At 43.0% G+C, this 19,717-nt stretch overlaps 1 protein-coding gene across 2 annotated transcripts in view; it reads left to right on the top strand.

Moving 5' to 3' along the window:
- Positions 1 to 5,999: 5,999 nt before the first annotated feature.
- The window catches only part of MSI1 (musashi RNA binding protein 1), a 99,308-nt gene continuing 85,590 nt past the window's right edge, over positions 6,000 to 19,717 (top strand). For both annotated transcript variants that reach the window (XM_033956165.1, XM_033956164.1), the window contains exons 1-4: positions 6,000 to 6,094; positions 6,618 to 6,658; positions 9,206 to 9,287; positions 9,621 to 9,705. In XM_033956165.1, the coding sequence (XP_033812056.1) occupies positions 6,036 to 6,094; positions 6,618 to 6,658; positions 9,206 to 9,287; positions 9,621 to 9,705 (267 nt within the window). In that variant the 5' untranslated portion in view covers positions 6,000 to 6,035. The remainder of the gene's footprint in view (positions 6,095 to 6,617; positions 6,659 to 9,205; positions 9,288 to 9,620; positions 9,706 to 19,717) is intronic.

Raw genomic sequence — 19,717 nt, 5'->3', positions numbered from 1 at the left:
GAAGCAAAAAGACCTCAGAGGTAGAAAAGCTAAATGTGGGAATTTTGCTGCTGTTCATTTAACTTCACATCAATGGAATTAACACATGCAAATAACATATAGGAAGGCCCTTTTACTAAGCAACACTAAAAAGTGGTCAGCACAGTTCTTTCCCACATGCTGAGGCAACTTTTAGCACATAGGTAAAATGCCTTAATTTTCCATGATTTCTATTCATGGCCATGAGTTAATTTCCTTGTTAGTGCATGGCCATTAGCTTGTGAGCACTTACTGACAACTACCTCCCCTTTTACTAAACCGCGATAGTGGTTATTAGCACAGGGAGCAGCGCAGAGCATTCAGCGCGGCTCTCTATGCTAATAACTGCTATCATGGTTTCGTAAAAAGGGGGGGAGGTCTATTTTTTAGGCAGTAAAGGCTTACAGACTAACCATGTGCTAATTGGTTAGTATATTGTTATTCAAATATATTTAATAATAATAACTTTATTCTTCTATACCGCTGCAATCTTGCGACTTCTAGGCGGTTTACAATCAGGAGAGATATTTACTGTTATAATTGAATATTGCCTATGTTCATTTTATTTTTGTTGTACACCACCTTGGGTGAATTTCTTTAAAAAAGGCAGTATTAAACATCAAAGGAATTTTTCGGCTCCTGGGCCGGATGGCTTCACAGCAGAATTTTATAAGCTATTATCAGAACAGTTAAGTCCTTTTCTTAGGAATTATTATTCTCAGGTAATACAGGATGAACATTTTCCTGTTGAAGCGAATGAGGCTTTGATTACTTTGATTTTGAAGCCTGGTAAAGACATTACGGCTCCTGAGTCCTATCGTCCTATTTCTTTATTAAATGTGGATATTAAAATTCTCTCTAAAATATTAGCCGAAAGATTAGCAATTCTTCTACCGAACATCATTGCTTCAACACAGGTGGGCTTTGTAAAGGGCAGACAGGCGGTACTTAATGTTCGCAAGGCGCTCTTATCGTTGGCTCATACACAATTTCATGATACCCCGATGATATTACTTAGTTTGGATGCTGCGCAGGCATTTGATCAAGTTGATTGGTCGTTTCTATTTGAAGTGTTGAACTTTATTGGAATTTCGGGTTGGTATGCATCAGCGGTACGTACGTTATACTCAACACCGAAGGCGAGAATACTTGTAAATGACATTATTACTGAACCTATATTAATTGAAAGGGGTACCCGTCAGGGGTGTCCCTTATCCCCTTTATTATTTTTGCTTTATTTAGAACCATTTCTTCGCACAGTGTCTCTGGACTCTGATATTGTAGGGGTAGATTTTGGGGATCACTCTTTAAAAGTGTTAGCCTATGCAGATGACATTTTATTTATGCTCACTAACCCACATCATTCTGTTGAAAAACTTTTGCAGGCGCTTAATGAATATAGATTTTACTCAGGTTTTACTTTGAATTACCAGAAGTCTGTTGCATTAGCTAGTCCAGTGACACTGCAGCAATCTTGGAGGGGACACTTTCCTTTTACATGGGCAATGTCCTCGATTCGTTACCTGGGTGTTTGGATCCCTAGAGATCTTAGGACTCTTTATGATAGTAATATTTCCTCATTGTTACATGACACCTTACATAGTTTACAAAACTGGTTCACTTTTCCTCTCTCAGTAGCGGGAAGGGTAGCTCTTTTCAATATGGTGATATTTCCCAAATGGTTATATCGTTTTCAGGTCCTGCCTCTGCTTTTATCCTATACACATAATGCTCGATTAACTAAAGGTTTACGACGCTTCCTTTGGGCTGGTAAACGATCCCGAATGTCATTCCTTAGGATGTGTTTACCTAAGGATAGGGGGGGTTATGGTTTATTGAATGTGCGTTGGTACTCTATGGCATGCCAGATGAGACACATTAATGATTGGTTTAAGGGGACATCTGATTTTTCTGCAACGTCACTGGAGTTGTCTTTGTTGGCTCCATTTCATGTGAGTTATTTCTTACATGTGGCGGATCCACAAATGCGTTCTTTGGTGTCTCATTATCCAATATTTACGCCAGCTCGGCGTGCATGGAAGTGGATTTGTAAATCTGCAAAATTGTCTTCTGGGGTTTCCTTATATTTACCCATCCAGGGCAATGGAGCCTTTCAACCTGGAATGCAAAATTCTGCATTTCAGAGATGGAGTGCTCGGGGTCTTCAATATTTATTTCACTTGTTTTCAGAGGAGGGGAAACTAGCAACTTTTATAGAATTGCAACAGTCATTTGAATTACAGCCAAAGGATCTGTTTGCATATTACCAAATCCGACATTATGTTCAGTCTCTCCCAAAGATTCATCTTACGGAAGATAAAAGGGAGGCTCTTTCGGAACTTTTTAGCCTTTCTGCACAACAGAGTATTCCTCTACGGTTTCACATAGTGGGGATTCGAGATGGTCAATCCGGCCCTAATTTGGACATTTTAGCGGCAACTTGGGCTGAAGATTTGCAATGCACGATAATGGCCCACCAGCTTCAGCGGGTACTGAAGAATATCCAGAAGGTGTCTCCTAATATCATCCACTGGGAAATGCAGTTGAAAATTGTTTTGAGACTTTATATTTCACCAGAACGAGCAGCCCGGATGGGGATAACTACATCTCATTCTTGTCCGAAATGTGCACTGGCTCATGCTTCATTGGGACATATGTTTTGGACCTGCCCCAAAATTCAACAGTTTTGGACATATCTTGGTCATTATACTACGATGCTTTGGAGAAGGCGATGGCTTCCGCAACCGAGAGCTCTATTCGGATATTATAATATAGCCACTCCTAAACCTAAAGGAATGACAGCTTTTATCTCTAGAGTGCTTTTGATGGGTAAGAAAGCAATTCTTACTAACTGGTTATCCCGAGATCCTCCTTCTAATGCTCAATGGAGAGCCTTGATGATAACTCATGCTACGCTGGAGCGAAGATCGGTGGGAGACTTTGAATATGGGTCGGGTCGTGGATTTCGTCAGACCTGGGAATATTTCTGGCAGGATCTCACACCATATGCTCGAAGTAGACTCTTGAATCAATAGATTTACTTTTCACTCTCAATTTTTTTTTGTGGCATTGGACTCTTGGGGTGGGGAGGGAGGGAAGGGAGGGAGGGGGAGTGTATTCAATATTATTTCCTGACTATGCTATTTGTTTTATTTGTTATTTGTTGAAATAAAAACATTTGAACATAAAAAAGGCAGTATATACCAAAGAAAGAAAAAATTATATTAAAAATAATCCATAAACAAACATTATACATTTCTGGCTGCAGTAATGCAAAGACAGAGGGCCTAAAATCAGGGATTTGGTAGAAGGAATAGAAGGGTGGAGCAGACTGAGGGAGAGGGAGCAGTTAGAAGGATGTGATAGTAGGACAGGGCAGGTCCAGTGAGCAGGACTGTGCCCACTTGGAAACTTACCCTGTGCGACACACTCCCTTTAGCGCCTATCCCATCCACTGAGTCACAAACAAGCAGGAAAAGCAATGTACAGGACTAAATTTTGGAGCTTCTACCTCCCTTGCGCCCCATGCAGCTGCACTGCCCGCACTCTACAGCCATGCCAGGGAGCAGGTAGGGTCAGGGCTGGGGCAGAAGGATGAATAGTCCTGAGAGAGCTGGACAGTTCTAGTGCATGGGGTGGGGGGGGGAATGAATGATGCATTAGGTGGGGTGAAGCATGGATTATGAGGATGAGAGAAATCTGAAAGAAGAAAGGCCTGAGGAGGAGTGGGAAAGAAATGGGGGAGTGATGGGAGGATGGGACACACACCCTGGGCAGAAGTGACAGAGAGGGTTGAAGGAAAAAGGTTTGTGATGGGAAGATGGGACAAGCCCATGGCAAATGGGACATATAGAGGGAGCTGAAGGGAGGATGCAATTGAAGGATGAGGGTGAAGGAATGGAAGAAAGATGGAATAGAGAAATGGTGCAGACCTGGGAGTTTTGGATAGAAAAGATGGGATGAGGTGAAGTGAGGTGAAGGATAGGATAAGAAGGTGAGAAAAGCCTAGGGGTGGGGAAGTGGGTTGGAAGGGACAGGACAGGTCTCAGGACAAGGATGGGAAGAGGGCATGGATAGCCAGAGAAGGCAGCTCTGGCAGGGAATGAGTAGGGTATGGAGAATGGGACAGATAAGTGGGGAGATAGACCAGGGCAGGGAGGAAAATGTGATGGAAGGAACAGACAGGAGGATGAAAGAGGTCTGGGTAGGGTAGGGCCAATAAGCAGGGAAAATAAGATAGAAGGATAGGATAGTCCAAGGGAGAGAAGTAAAAAGGGCTAGATAGGATGGGTTATGTGTGGGAGAAAGATTGGATAGAAAGCCAAATGACAGATTAAATGGGAGAGGACAGATTAAGGGGTGGGAAAATGTATGGGAAGGGATGAGAAAGGCCCCTGGGTGATGAGAAGTCCTATAGGGAAGGAAAGGAGGATGGGCTATGAGGATGGTTCAGGTCCCTGTGGGGAGGAAATTGGATAGGACAAAAAGAGAGGACAAGCCTTTGTAGGGGTGTGCAGAGTGCTGGGAAGAAAATGGGGTAGGCCTCTGTAGGAAGGAAGAAAATTGGGCTTGCCCCTTTGGAAGTGGGGAAAAATGGTATAGGAAGAGAAGGACAGGGTGGAGAGAGGGCTTGGGCATGTGTGGGAGGAGATTTGAATAGGAGAGGAAGAGGGGGCAAGCACTGTGGGGGAGTGGAAAAAGTTGGGTATAGGGAAGAAAGGTGTGGTAGGACCTTGTAGGGGTGGGAAGGGAGTTTGATAGGACAAGAAAAGAAGATAGACCCTTGTGGGAATGGAGGTGGAGTGGTAAAGGAGTTATATGGGGCTGGCCTTTGAAGGGATGAGGACATACTTCAGATGGGAGGAGAATGGGACTAGTCCATATATGGATAGAGAGAAGGTTGGGGGAAGAGAAATGATGAGACTGGCCTGTAGAGGAGTGGGGAGAGAGTCAGAGGATTAGATTGGTCCCATGGGATTCAGTGGAAGGTGAATTGGATGGAACAAGCCCCTTGAGGAAGTGTACAGAGGACAGGGTAGGATGAGGCTGGCTCCTGTTCAGGTAGGAAGAGGATAAGAGGAACAGACTGGCCTCTTTGAGGATGTGATAAGCTCCTGAAGGGGTATGGAGAGGACAGGAAAAGATAGGTCTGGCCCCTGTTGGTGTGGTTGGAGTGTTAGGGGAGGACCTAAGGGTGGAATTAACCTCTGTCAAGGTGGGGAGAGCATTGGAGAATGGGACTGGCCCCTGTGCAGGGTGGGGGGAGGAGTTAGAGTTGACAAGCTCTGTGTCAGTGGGGATAAAGGTCAGGGAAGGGTCAGAAGGTGGGACTGTATTAGAAGGGAAGGAAAGTATTAGAGGAAGGGACTTTTCCCATTGGGAAGTGGTACAGAGGGGCATTAGAGGGAACATTCCTTGTGGTGTGAGGGAAGATGGAACTGGACCCCTATGGAGGAATGGGAGGGGAGTTGACAAGCCCTGTGTGGGTGGGGACAGGCTCAGGAGAGGGTCAGGGGAGAACTGAACACTGTGGTTGGGGAGAGTATGAGAGGATAGGAGTTGCTCCAGTCGGAGGTGGGCAGAGGGCACTGCAGGAGTCAATCCCTGTGGGGGTGGGGTGGAGGAGGATGGAACTTGCTTCTGAGGTGGAGACGATGCCAGATCTTGGGTCTGGCTCCTGTGGGTATAGGTCTGAGGAGTGTTGGAGGAAACAACTTCTGTGGAGGTGGGGGGAGATTGGGACCGGCTCCTATGGGAATGATGAAAGGGTCGGAGGGGTCAATCCTGTGAAGGCGGGAAGAGGGCGGGAGAGAATTGGAGCGGCCCCCAAGGGGAGTGGAGAGGGCTGGGACGATGGGACCGGTCCCTGTGGGGGTGGGGGAGAGGGGTCGGGACGGTGGGAGGGGAGTTGGATGGGACAGGAGGAGTGGGCAGGGATCCTCGCCGCTTTGCCTCCTCCTCCTCCTCCTCCTCCTCACTTCGCCCTGTGAGCGCCGCCGAGCCACAGCAGAGTTCGAATGGAGACAGAGGCGCCTCAGGCCGGACTCTTATCCCCGGACTCGGCGCACGATCCCTGGTAAGCGGACGCACAGCCGGGCTGCAGGCATGGCCGCTCGGCGCCCGCAGCTCCTTCCGAGACAGAGATGCACAGACAAGTGGATTCCGGCCCCCCACCCCCATCCCCTACAGAAACCTCGTCCTTGCATCCTTACTCCTCTAGTTCACTAGGGTCAGACTCCCCACATCAAGTGAGAGACCCCGGATCACACATCCTTGCAAAGTTCTCTCTCTCTCCTCTCCCCCCCCCCCCCCCACTTCCATCATATCCCAAGGGAGAAAGCTTCTATACACCTTACAGCGAAAGAGTGTGCATTGCTAGATGTAAACGAATGTGGCCCCTTGCTGCACACATTCCCACAGTACCCCCGAGGAGGAGAGATTCCCTATATACTGCTGTGGACGTCTAGGAAAAGCCCCCCTCCCCCATGCTCTCGAGACACGCTTTGTCTCCTGCCCTGCACTCTTTTCGTCCCTGCTGGCTTGCTCCTTTCTCTGTTTCTCCTGCTCACTTTAATTCCTTTTACTTTTCTGTCGGACAGCAAAATGTTCATCGGAGGACTGAGCTGGCAAACCACCCAGGGTGAGTACCCGGCTAGAGGCAGAGGCGTGCATAGAGCAGAGACATGCTTTGGGGGGATGGGGGCTCAAGAAGTGCAAAGCTGTTTTGGGAAGTAAAGTGCTGATTTATGGCGTGAGCTCATGTGTGCTGTGAATACAATTGATGGAGAAGGATTTTTTTTTTTGGAGGTGGGATTAGTTGAGCATGTTTTTTAGAGAGGGAACTGGAAAGCTGATGTATTTAGGGAGTTATTAGTGGGGAGAGGGATAGAGGAGATATGTAACTAATGTTCTTTTGGGATAGTAAAGTGAATGAATTTGTCACAGATGCTTCCGGCTGGAAAATTACTTTTGGGTTTTTTTTCCAGCTCATGTGGAAGACCCTGTATCATCTTGTAGGACTCCCAAAGATGCTGTGGGACCCCGGGAGTCTTCCTGGAACTTTATTGTGCTTCTTAAGATAATGTGGGAGGGGGGGGGGAGGCCCTGTGGGACTGTCTGGGATGCCACTTTTGCCCTCTGGAGTTCTGGTGGATGAGGTGCTTGCTTGGACTTGCTTAGATCCTGTGAGGCATAGGGCAGGACTTTGCAGTCCATGGAGGCCACAGGATGCCATACTCCTTTTGATCCTTTAAGTTTTTCCACTAATAACAAACTGGACTGGGCTCCCAAGGACACTTTGGAGTATGTTGTGAAGTTTTTTAATTACACAAATAATTTACTGCATAGGGGATTTTCTGTCTTTATGATTTGGTAGTCCCTTTTATCTCTGCCTCCTTAGAGTTCCTGTTCTTTTCACATATATATATTTAAAAATCTTAGTGGAAGAGATAAATTGACTCTTGGGTACTCCTTTTCACATCCTTTCTGTGTTGTGGAGGGATTCCATCTCCATTTTGTCTTCTAAACACCTACTCCCTTGTCTCTTTAATTGGGTTTCTGGTCCTAAAAGTTGCTTTGTTGCAGGTATATGTTTGAGAAGAGAAGGATGGTTGGGGCATGGCTGGTTCATTAGTTTGGCAGTGCTCTTACAAGGAGTTGTGGGAAAGTTCATACAGATGTATTAATGAGTATTGGCTTTTGTTCAGGGGCAGAGCTATACCTCTATCAATCCTATTCATTACAAAAATTATACAGAGCACTCCCTGGTGATAATGAATTGTTTTTCCTTGGTTAAGTAAATTGGATAAGATATTAAGTTATACCATTTTTAGGGGTACATTAGTTGGGGGAGAGGTCTCTTCCCCTTGTTTGCTTCATTTGTTATTTTCCTCGTAATAATTCACACCAGTCTTCCAAGATGTGGGCTTGTATACATGGAGCAGAATGAAACATGATTTAACTGGGCAGCAGTGGCTCCTGACCAGTTAAATAGCTTGTGTGGGCCATCTGCTGATATTCAGGGGCACTTAACTGGACAGTGTCACTGAATATCAGCACTAACGACAGCACAATGTGTGTGTGTGGAGGGGGGGGCAGTCCATGGGCGGAGCCATATTCAGACTGCTAACCACTTAAATAAGCAAATAAAGTTAGGACAGCAAAAAGGATTTCCTAATTTTATCTGTAGAGCTAAATGGACACTGGTCTAAATATAGGCCAGTGCCCAGTTATCTCCCAGGTAGAGGCCTGAGGGATTCCCCAGTGTCTGCTCTCTCCCCCACAATCCTGGTTCACCTCTCCCCTCATAAGCACCAAGCCCCCAACCAGGCTCCTATCCCCTGCAAGCTCTATAAGCCTAACCTTTTTAGCCCTGGTGTTCTAGGGGGTCATAAGGGCAGGAGTGATGCCTACTTGTTCCTGCCTGTTGCAGTCCCAGCCTCGTGATGTCCTATCCACCTCTAGCAGAAAGGGAAGTAGTATTAGCAAGTATTGTAAGGCTGCTGCTAGAGTTTATAGCAGCCATTTTGAGGCTAGAGCTGTGATGGGCTCCTTCCTTAAAAACACTCTAGATCAGTGGTTCCCAACCCTGTCCTGGAGGACCACCAGGCCAATTGGGTTTTCAGGCTAGCCTTAATGAATATGCATGTAGTAGATTTGCATGCCTGTCATTTCCATTATATGCAAATCTCTCTCATGCAAATTCATTAGAGCTAGCCTGAAAACCCGATTGGCCTGGTGGTCCTCCAGGACAGAGTTGGGAACCACTGCTCTAGATCACCAGGGCTAGAAAAGGTAGACCAGGGGGAAGGGGGCCATGTCTTGGGGGGGGGGAGAGGTAGGGGGGACTTTAAATGAGTGAGAGCATCTATTTCCCCTTATGTGGGGCCCACATATTTATCTTGTTCTATCAACTAGCACATGCCAGCAGCATATACCCTCTGATATCCAATGTCAGTGCCTGGACATAGCCCAGCATTGAATATTGGGGTCTAATTCTGCCCATAGTGGTCAGCATTAAAAAAAAAAAAAAAAAGCTGATTGACACTTGCTGAATATTATCTGTCATGTGTATATCGTTGATTAGTAAATATATGCTGAAAAAAGAATTGTTCACTTTAGTTAGTAGACATTGAAGTTTAAGTTTGGTATGTTTGAGTCAATACTTAGGGATTGTTTCCTGCTGCAGAGGGTCTCCGGGAATACTTCAGTCAGTTTGGAGAAGTGAAGGAGTGCCTGGTGATGCGGGATCCACTCACCAAAAGATCTAGGTAAGGCAGAGGATATGGAGTTTAGATTTAATTACTTGGATTTCCAAATTCACTTTCAGGGTGAGTTATGATTCAGATACTATAGCTGTTGCCCTGCCCCAGAGAGCTTACAATCCAAGTAGTAGTTGAAGAAATGGAGGTTGAATTGATTTGTCAGGGTCACAAAGCATGCCAATAGGAGTTCCCTGGCTCTTAGCCTTGCTGCCCTAACCACTAAGCTTCTCCTTTAGCATCAGTTCAGAGCCTTGGTGACGCTTTGTTTCTAGTTTTAACCTAAGTTCTTTCTTTGGATTTTATCTCCTTCTCCTCCTCTCAATTGGAACTGGATATCAGGGGGTTTGGATTCATCACATTCATGGACCAAGCTGGTGTGGACAAAGTTCTGGCCCAATCCAGACATGAGCTGGATTCCAAGACGGTGAGGACCTTCAATGATTAAGCAGGAACAGAATGTAGGATAGCTAAACATTACAATAAGCATTATACAGAGCATAATAAATATTGTACAGAACATAAGTTAGTGGTTTTCACTGAGGCCCAAATTCTCTATAGTGCGCCATAAGTTAGGTAGCAGTGATAGATGGTGGGGGACTTAACCGCATTGTTTAAAACCAATTAAAATCTAATTTTGAAAATGTAGGTGCTTGCAAGTGCCTACAAATGACAGGGTCCAACTCCCGTCCATAGAGTACATCTAAAGTAGGCGTGGTTTACACCAGAAATGGACGTAGGTGCCTCTATGGATGTGATTCTTCTCAAAAGTAAGTGCCAGGAATGTAGGCCTGTAAAACCCTGGCCTTCATTTCTGAGACCTACTTTCGTCAGGGCCATGATTCTCTAAAGGGCGCCGTTGCTTGATTGATATGTGATTGGCACCGCTTTTCTAGTGGCCGCCGCTAATGGCGTTGTTTAGAGAATACGGCCCTGACTATCCTTGATGACCGCAAGTTAAGTTTTAAGGATACTCCTAATTAATATGTATGAGTTAGCTTTGGAGGTAGTAACAATGCAGATCTCTTTTTTTGTATATTAATTAGAAGCATCCTGAAAACTCTTGAGGCCCAGAAGTGAATTCCACGGGCATAAATGATCTGAGTAATAGATTTTACATGCAAAATCTTTCATGCATCATAGGTATTAACCTGCCTGATTACTGAATGTGAATACTGGATAGAATTTAAAGATCAAACACACAGTCATTTCTGTCAATTGGGAGAAATCAGAAATCTTTCCTCTGAATAATAACATTCTTCAATCAGATTTGGCTAACTTTCCATTCACATGATCTAATGAAGCTGTGAAATACTTGGGGATTTTAATACACAAGGATCCGGTCCTCGCTCAAGATCTTAATATATCTAAAATCAAAAATTTAATTCTTAATACTACATCTCGGTGGTCTCCACTTTATTTGTCTTGGTGGGGTAGAATAGCATCCATCAAAATGACCCTAGCACCTCAAATTAATTACATTCTCTCTATGCTTCCTCTTTTATGCCAGAAATCATTTTTCCATTGGCTAAATAGGAAGCTATCTGAATTTATATGGAACAAGAAAAAACCTCAAATTGCTCTAGCCAAGCTGAAGGCCTCTAAAATTAACGGTGGTCTTAACTTCCCGGATTTCTATCATTATTATATTGCTTCATTAGCTAAATATGGAGCCTACTGGGTTAATGACTCCTTTTCTCAAGACCTTCCTACTTGGTTTGAAATGGAGTGTTTTCTATGCAAACCTCTACACATCTCCTGCTTACTAACGATATCAATACCTAGACATTTGAGAAAGTATTCTCTGTTGAATTCAACGCAGCTTGCTCTCCATCATTTAGATAATATAGCTGAGATCTCAATTAGTGTAAGCCCACTCATGTCTCTTTGGAATAATCCCAAAATCCAAAACCATGGCAAATCCCTTTCATGGAAACGGTGGCAGCGAGCAGGTATATGGTTTGCTCATCAATTGTCTACTCTCACTACGTCAATTCCTTTTGATATACTCTGCTCCACATACCTGTTGCCTTCCTCTGCCTATTCACAGTGGATCTCACTTATTGAAGTGCTGTCTTCTGTGCATATACGGTATGACTTCATGTTTTCCAAAAACACTATCTACCATTGGTCTTTATGGTCTCTATCAAAAGGAAAAGCTATATCTTTTTTCTATAATATTCTGAGAGATCATTTATTCACTTTTTCATATCAATCTATGAAACACTGGGATAATATACTCACCATTCCGCTATCTGACATTGATTGGGAACTCTTTTGGTCTTCAACAAACCGCCCACTTCTATCTTCTAGAGTTTCACAATCAATGTTCTTTATTATGTGGAATGCAATATGGACCCCATTTCGCATGTGGAAAGCCAACTTAAAACTTGACTCTATTTGCTGGAACTGCTTGAAAGAGGAGGGAACTCTTGATCATATGTTTTTTCATTGTACTTTAGTCCGCTCTTTTTGGACCCAAATTTGGAATACCATACAATCTATCACTAATTGCTCAGAAGAAATTTCTATGGACATTATAATCCTTCGATCTCAACATCCCTGCTTCGCGCAATCAAAATGTCCTCCTAAACTCATTGATACCATGATTGTGACTGCTCTCATGCACATTCTGAAAAATTGGAAATCATTTTCGTTATTAGATTATACGTTTTGGTGGAACTCACTATGTATGTATCATAGACTTGAATCATATGCATATGAGAGTAAAATCACACTCCAAATCTCCATGAATTTAAAAAGCAAGAAATCACCCTGGTCATTTTTAGATTCATATGTACGCTCTGCTTTGTAGACACTCCTGTCTTCCCTTCCTTTTCTCCACCTTTCCTCTTTCTTTCCTTTCTCTTTTTATTTTTACTCTGTCTTCTTTCATCTTTTTCTCATACAGTCTTCACAAACAACTCCATTACTCTGAGCTTTTCTTAATACTATGGTCCTTTATAATTAATTTTATATTTATAGATCATATATATATACAAAACGTTATCTTATTCTTATGTATTTGAATTGCTCCTTGTATTTTTCAAAATACTCAATAAAAATTTATTGAACTTGAAAACAAAACAAAACAAAAAAACAACAAAACACACAATCATTGTATCATATCCTAGGATATAGCAATAGTATTGCTGTGTGTTGGATTGTGTGTTAGGAGTGTGATGGGATGACTGTAGTTGTGGTAGTAGTGTGGATATTGGGTTGGTTGTCAAGTTAGTGTGCTATGCTGGTGACATGCCAGAGCAAGGAACCCAGGTGGTGATGCTGATGAAACAGGAAGTAAGATGCAGTGTTTGTATTTTATATTAACTCTTTCCTTTCCATGTTCTTTTCATACTATTTCTGGTTTGGCTTGTGAAGTTGCTCTGTAGCCTAGGCTGCAGGATCTGGCTATTCAATGATTTAGGAATAGAGTAGATGAGTTCATTGTGCTTTAAAACGTAGTTTTGACATTATCTTAATGATACATTGATCTTTTAGTCTTTGCTTTTCCAGTCTCTATGCTCTTTCTGGGAGTTAAGATCCACTAAAGTAATGGGTATTCCCCCCCCCCTACCTCAGACTTTATTGGTTATTTAAAAGAAGTGGGGAGAGCAGAGTAGGCAAAGTCTGAGAATGCCATCCTGGGCAGAGCAGTGGTAGGATGGAATAGATTTTGAGTTGGTTGAGTGTCTATTTTTTTTTAATTTATTTATTCACTTTTCTATACCATTCTCCCAGGGGAACTCAGAATGGTTTACATGAATTTATTCAGGTACTCAAAGCATTTTTCCCTGTCTGTCCCAGCGGGCTCACCATCTATCTAATGTACCTGGGGCAATGGGGGGGATTAAGTGACTTGAAACAAAGCAAAGGCCTTCACTCATAGGGTTCAATCTTCGGTCTAAATAATTCTAATCAATCTGTTACAGAATCTCCAAAAAAATAAAACAGACTGATATTGATGCATTTTCATCACTTGTCTTTATTGTAAGCAAAATTGCTTGTCCCAAAATTTTTTGACCCAGGGAGCACTTACTTTGGCGTCCTCATGAGGAAAGATTTATAAACTATAGAGTTTTATCTCAAGCAAAATTGCCATTTCTTTAATAAGACATTAATTATTTTTTTTTTCTGAGGCCCTCCAAGTACCTACCAATCCAAAATGTGGCCCTGCAAAGGGTTTGAGTTTGAGACCACTGGCTTAGTGTGTGCCAGTTTGGGACTTTCACATGTGCAAAGCCCATTTCCAGCACACCCAGGAAATAAGCTATTTTCAAGTATTTCTTTTTCAGGTTGTACGCTAATATTTGTATTAGTGCACATAAACTGAAAAAAATTAATACAGGAGCATTTACTGCATCATTGCTAATGTGGTAATAGCAGTTAGCATAGCTGGGTTTTAAAAAGGTTTGTACAAGTACAATTTCCTGGAGGAAAATTCCAAGTTTGTCTATTTTTGCCTTGAGATTGGTAGAATGGAATTGTCACTACTATTTGGGTTTCTGCCAGGTACTTGTGACCTGGATTGGCCACTGTTGGAAATAGGATTCTTGGCTAGATGGACATTGGTCTGACCCAGTATAGCTGCTCTTATGTTCTTATGGACACGCTAACCAGTTAGTGCACGTAAATATTAATGTGCCAGCTTGAATAACATGTCCATTCCCATTCTCTGCCCTGTCATACCCCTCCAAAAAATAAATACAAAAATATAAATAACACATGCTTAGTGTGTTCAAAAAAGGTTATACACCACAAAATGCTTTAATGCATTTTGCAGGAAATGTTTTCATACATGCTAAGTGTGCATTTGGGATTAATGCCCTTTTAGTAGACATACCCCACAGAGTCAGACTGGTGTGGTGACTGGGTTTCTGCATATACTATATGAGAACTCTTGGACAATCAGTCACTGCCATGTACTGGCTGCAGAATCTTGTGGCAGTAGAAAAGCCTTGAGTGTACTTGAAGAAGTTAAGGAAGGTCATGATGTCTCTCATGAAATAGGATACGGTTTCTTCTTATAGCTCTGTTTTAAAAAATCTGGTGCATTGGGAGGGGGAAAGGCTCTTCATTCTGAGTATCGGCCCTATAGGCAGGAGGGATGGGCTTCCCTCCTGCCAATTTGTCATCCAAAGATACAGTGGTGTTGGGGGATGTTGGGGACACCAGGAATGTTGAGGGATGTCAGGGGGTCCAGGGATGTTGAAAGATGTTGGGGGATTTTGGGGAGGGGGGTCTGGAGATGTCAAGGGGGGGTGTCCAGGGATGTTGGGAGGGTGTTGGGGGAGGGTCTAGGACTCAGCGGCTCTTTTTAAAAAAAATTTAGTTAGTTTGGAGGTGTCCTGGAGGGGATCAGTGCCTGGGAGGGAGGGAGAGAGGAATCTCCCTTCCAGTTCAGCTGATCGTGGCAGAGGGAATCTCCATTAGCTGAGCCAGCAGGAATTCCTGAAACCGGATCAGCTGATGGGGGATTATCCTGCCGTGATCAGATGATGGCAAGCACTTCAATGTACTGGTTTTTCCCCCATCTTTGGGTTGTGGGAGGGGATCGGTGACCACTGGAAGAGTAAGGGAGGGATCATGTCTTAATCCCTGCAGTGGTCATCTGGTCAGTTTGGCCAGCTTTGGGACACTTAGAGGCAACTAAAACAGGTCTAACTGCCGGCATCTAAGTTACATCTAGGATGTCCTGGGAAAGCTTTGATTATCGCTGTAGGACGTCCAGATCTAAGCCTGCCCAATCCACCCATAACACACCTTACAACATAGCACAGCGGCCTAAACATTCTCGTGGATGTCCAGAAAGTCAGTTTTGATTATCGGCACTTGGATGTCCCGGCTATTAGGACGTCCAAGTGCCGAATTGGGCTGGTTTTTGGATGTTTCAAAGTTTTGATTACGAGCCTCCTAGTCCGAATCACCTCTTGAGAGTCTTCAAGAAAAGCAGTTAAGTCAATACCAGGTGAGACTAATTGATCCACCTCTTGTTCAGCAGAAACTTTTTTCTTGTCAGGGAAGTGAGAGTAATTTGATACTGTAAAACATTGCAACATTTTCTAATCCTAGGAACACATCTTTCTAAACCAGCAAGCTGGCTGGGATCGTAGTGCTAAACATCATCTACCAGTTTGACTCATCGTATCAGTATCTGAGGATACAAAGTAGCATAAAAAGAAAAGAGACAGAAACCTAATCCTGGAGAGAGGTGACACAGATTCTGTCCCTGTGAGGACGAAGCCCTGCATTGTAGAAAAATAAAAGATACATTTTGCTCACAGAGTATTCAGCCATTCCCAGAGTTGTTTAAATAGCAATGTGCCTCCAGATTTAGATCTAACAAAACGTAACTTCAAAAGTGTTTCTAGTAGAACTGAGCTGTTTTAGCAACATCCAGAAACTTTTAACACTAGGTAAAACGGGGAGACAAAACATTAAAAAAAAAAATATATATATATTAGTGATAGGACAAATCATAGAAACATAGAAATAGACAGCAGATAAAGGCCACGGCCCATCTAGTCTGCCCACCCCAATGACCCTCCCCTACCTTTCTCTGTGAATAGATCCCACGTGTCTATCCCATTTGGCCTTAAAATCAGGCACACTGCTGGCCTCAATAACCTGATTAATTTATTTGACTGGGTGACCAGAGAATTGGATAGCGGATGTGCGCTAGATGTGGTGTATTTAGATTTTAGCAAAGCCTTTGGCAGTGTTCCACACAGACGTCTAATAAATAAACTGAGTGCCCTCGGGTTGGGTCCCAAAGTGACGGGCTGGGTCAAGAACTGGTTGCGAGGAAGGCGACAGAGGGTAGTGATCAATAGAGACCACTTTGAGGAAAGGGATGTTACCAGTGGTGTGCCTCAAGGTTCTGTTCTTGGGCCTGTTCTTTTTAACATTTTTATAAACGATATTGTTGCAGGGCTGTCGGGTAAGATTTGCCTCTTTGCGGATGATACCAAAATCTGCAATAGAGTAGACACCCAGGATGGTGTGAATAACATGAAGGAAGACCTGGCGAAGCTTGAAGAATGGTCTGAAATTTGGCAGCTAAAATTTAATGCTAAGAAATGCAAGGTCATGCATTTGGGCTGCAAAAACCCGAGGGAACAGTACAGTTTTGGGGGTGAAGAACTTATGTGCATGACAGAAGTGCGGAACTTGGGTGTGATTCAATGCGATGACTTTAAGGTAGCCAAACAGGTTGAAAAGGTGACGGCAAAAGCTATAAGGATGCTAGGGTGCATAGGAAAAGGTATGACCATGAGGAAAAAGGCTGTATTGATGCCCCTGTATAAGACTCTGGTGAGACCTCATTTAGAATATTGTGTACAATACTGGAGGCCACATCTTCAAAAAGATACAAAAAGGATGGAGTCGGTCCAGGCTACTGGTGCATGATCTTCGTCATAAGGCGTATGGGGACATCTCAATCTCAATCTGTATACTTTGGAGGAAAGGCAGGCGAGGGGAGATATGATAGAGACATTTAAATATCTATGTGATGTAAATGTGCATGAGTCGGGTGTCTTTCATTTGAAAGGAAACTACAATGAGAGGGCATAGGATGATGTTAAGAGGTGATAGGCTCCAGAGTAATCTAAGGAAATACTTTTTTTACAGAAAGGGTGGTAGATGCGTGGAACAGTCTCCCGGAAGAGATGGTGGAAACAAAGACTGTCTGAATTCAAGAGGGCCTGGGATAGGCACGTGGGATCTCTCAGAGAGAGAAAGAGATAATGGTTATTGCGGATGGGCAGACTAGATGGGCCATTTGGCCTTTATCTTCCGTCATGTTTCTATATATATTAGTGGGGTTTTTTCTTCTTTTTTCATATTTATATACTTTCTTTTTATATTTAAACCACCCTGAAGCCTTTGGACTAAAGGCAGTATAGCAATGCATAAATAAACTAAATTGAGTGCTAACAGCAGCTTTGTCTAGCAAATGTAATGGAATCAGGAAGGATACTCTTAGTCACCATTTTATCAAAGGAAATCAGTATAGTAACTTGTTTTTCTTTGGTCTTCATGCTCAGTCTTCAAGGGCCACTAGTGGGTCAGGTTTTCACAGGGTATCCCTAATGAATATACATGAGAGAGATTTGTTTGCCTACTATTTTCATTGTATGCAAATCTGACCCATTGGTGGTCTTTGAGAATGGGGAGTGAAGACCAAGGCCTTTTGTGATAAAGCTTAGGCCTTGGTTTAGGGCAGCATAAGTTTTAGAAAACATGAACAGCCCTTTTAAAATACTTTAAAACCAAATCCTTTCCAGGCATGTTTGCAATGTGAAGAAAATTAACCAATTATAAGGAGCAGTTGTTTTGAAAATTCATTTAGTATATTATTATTGTTTAAAAAAATGTTCTTGTTATACGATCTGATCTGAATAACAGTTTTGTGCATAGTTTTCATTATCTTTTCTTTTAAATTGATTGTGTTCCTTTTCTGACTTTTAATTTTTCTTGTTTGTAAACCACTTCAACCTATTTTAGAATCAGGTGGAGTAGAAAAATGTAAACCATTAACCCTACTTTTACTAACATTTTCTGTTCTAGTGCAATGTGTCCAGTAGTCCTGAATGCTAGTATTATGCCTCTGAACTTGTAAATTCTAATCTAATCTGATCTGGGATTTTTGAGTCACACTATGTCCAAACAGATTCAAGGCGACTTACAGTTTGAGATTATGGGAATATAAATTGATACATTGAAAAATAAAAATAAAAAGGTAGCAAAAGATACAGTTCATAAAGAGATAGAATTGTTTGATAGTTTGAGGAATGCAGAGATAGTTAATAGACTTGAGCTAGTAAGTTGCATAGTATTGCTACCAAAGAGATGGGGGTACCTGGTTGTGTCTGATAGATACTTGTCATTAGAGTATATGGAGACGAAAAGGTTGGTCTTTAGCTTCCTTCGAAACGCCAAGTAGCTCGGTTCAGTTCTCATGGTTGGTGGGAGATTGTTCCATACTTTTGTACCAATATATGTGAACGTGGTGTTACATATGCATTGTACTTGAGGTTTTTTGTTGAGGGGGAAGTTCAGCTGGAGTCGAGATTTCTGCACGAAGAGGGCCATGCCAGGGTGAATAAGTGGCGCGGCAGACCTTCTGTTGAGTATGTGGAACATTGTGCAGGAGATTTTGAAATTTGCTTGGGCTAGGACAGGTAGCCAGTGTAGTTGTTTGCGATAGGTGGTGATTGAATCATGTTTCTTCAGCTTGAATGAATTGTATTGCTGTGTTTTGCATGAACTGCAGTTCTGCAGGCTAGTGTGGTGTTGATGTTCGTGTAGCTGGAGTTGCGAAGTAGGGTCTGATGAGTCTTAGCTGGCTCATAGTGAAGACGGTTTTCTTCCAGAGGTTGGAAATTTGTATTTCAAGGGACAGTGTGGAGGCTAGTATTACTCCCAGAACTTTGGAGGATTTTTCTACCTGGAAGGTGGTTTCTGATGGAAGGTTGATGCTTGTTGGAGCTGTTTGTAGTGGAGTGTGGAACCAGATAATTTTACTTTTAGACACATTTAATATGTTGACTGTAGCCCATGTTTGTAAATTGTCTATGCTGTTGGATATTTTTTGGATTATATCTGGTTGGTTGCTAGTTTTTGGAATGAGGAGGAGGAGGAGGATGAAATCTGCATATGGCAATATGCAGTTGTTGTTGTTGAATTTGATGTTGATGAGGGAGTTCACAAATAGATTGAAAAGAAACGGGGAGTAGGGAGAGCCTTGGGGTACTCCACAGAAGGCCTTCTAGCTGTCGGAGAAGACTTTGTCTTTTCTGATGAGGTATTCTCTCTTTATAAGGAAATTTTTAAACCAATTTATTGTGGTACTTGTGATTCCTATTTCTGAGAGTTTTGTTAGGAGAGGTGGTGATCTACTGAGTTGAAGGCTGCGGAGATGTCAAATTGGAGAAGAGCTGCTTTGATTTTTGTGGTCAGATAGAAGGAGGAGTTTGATGCTGTGCTGTGGTCGGAATCTGAATTGTGAAGGATGTAGGCTGAAATATTGTTCAACATAGATTGCAAATTGCTTACATGGGTTTCCAGGAGCTGGGTAAGTACGTGGATACCTGCGATAGGTCTGTAATTTGAGGGAGTGGAGAGATCTGCATTCTGTAGTTTTGGTTGCCTGCAGAATGCTGTCAATCATCTTTGAACTCTGCCTCCTAGCCAGGAGGCTGCTCCTGTCCCCTCAGTTTTTTTCTGCAAGGAAGTTGTTCAGAAGTGTTTCTGTTCTGCTCTGCGGTTTTATTATTTTGGGGTATTTTTTTCTTAGTATTCGATTGGAGGTTTGGTGCCTAGAGGTTCCCACTTGCCTGGGAAAAGACGCAGACTCACACTGCAGAAGTGTGCTGCTAGCAGGCTCAGCCCTCAGGAACACCTAGCTAGCCAGTCTGCTTTTGTATTTTTTTTGG

Source organism: Geotrypetes seraphini, chromosome 8 (assembly GCF_902459505.1).
Source record: "Geotrypetes seraphini chromosome 8, aGeoSer1.1, whole genome shotgun sequence".
Classification (NCBI taxonomy): domain Eukaryota; kingdom Metazoa; phylum Chordata; class Amphibia; order Gymnophiona; family Dermophiidae; genus Geotrypetes; species Geotrypetes seraphini.
Note: the sequence above shows the minus strand (reverse complement) of the source record. Positions and strands in the feature narration are given on the sequence as shown.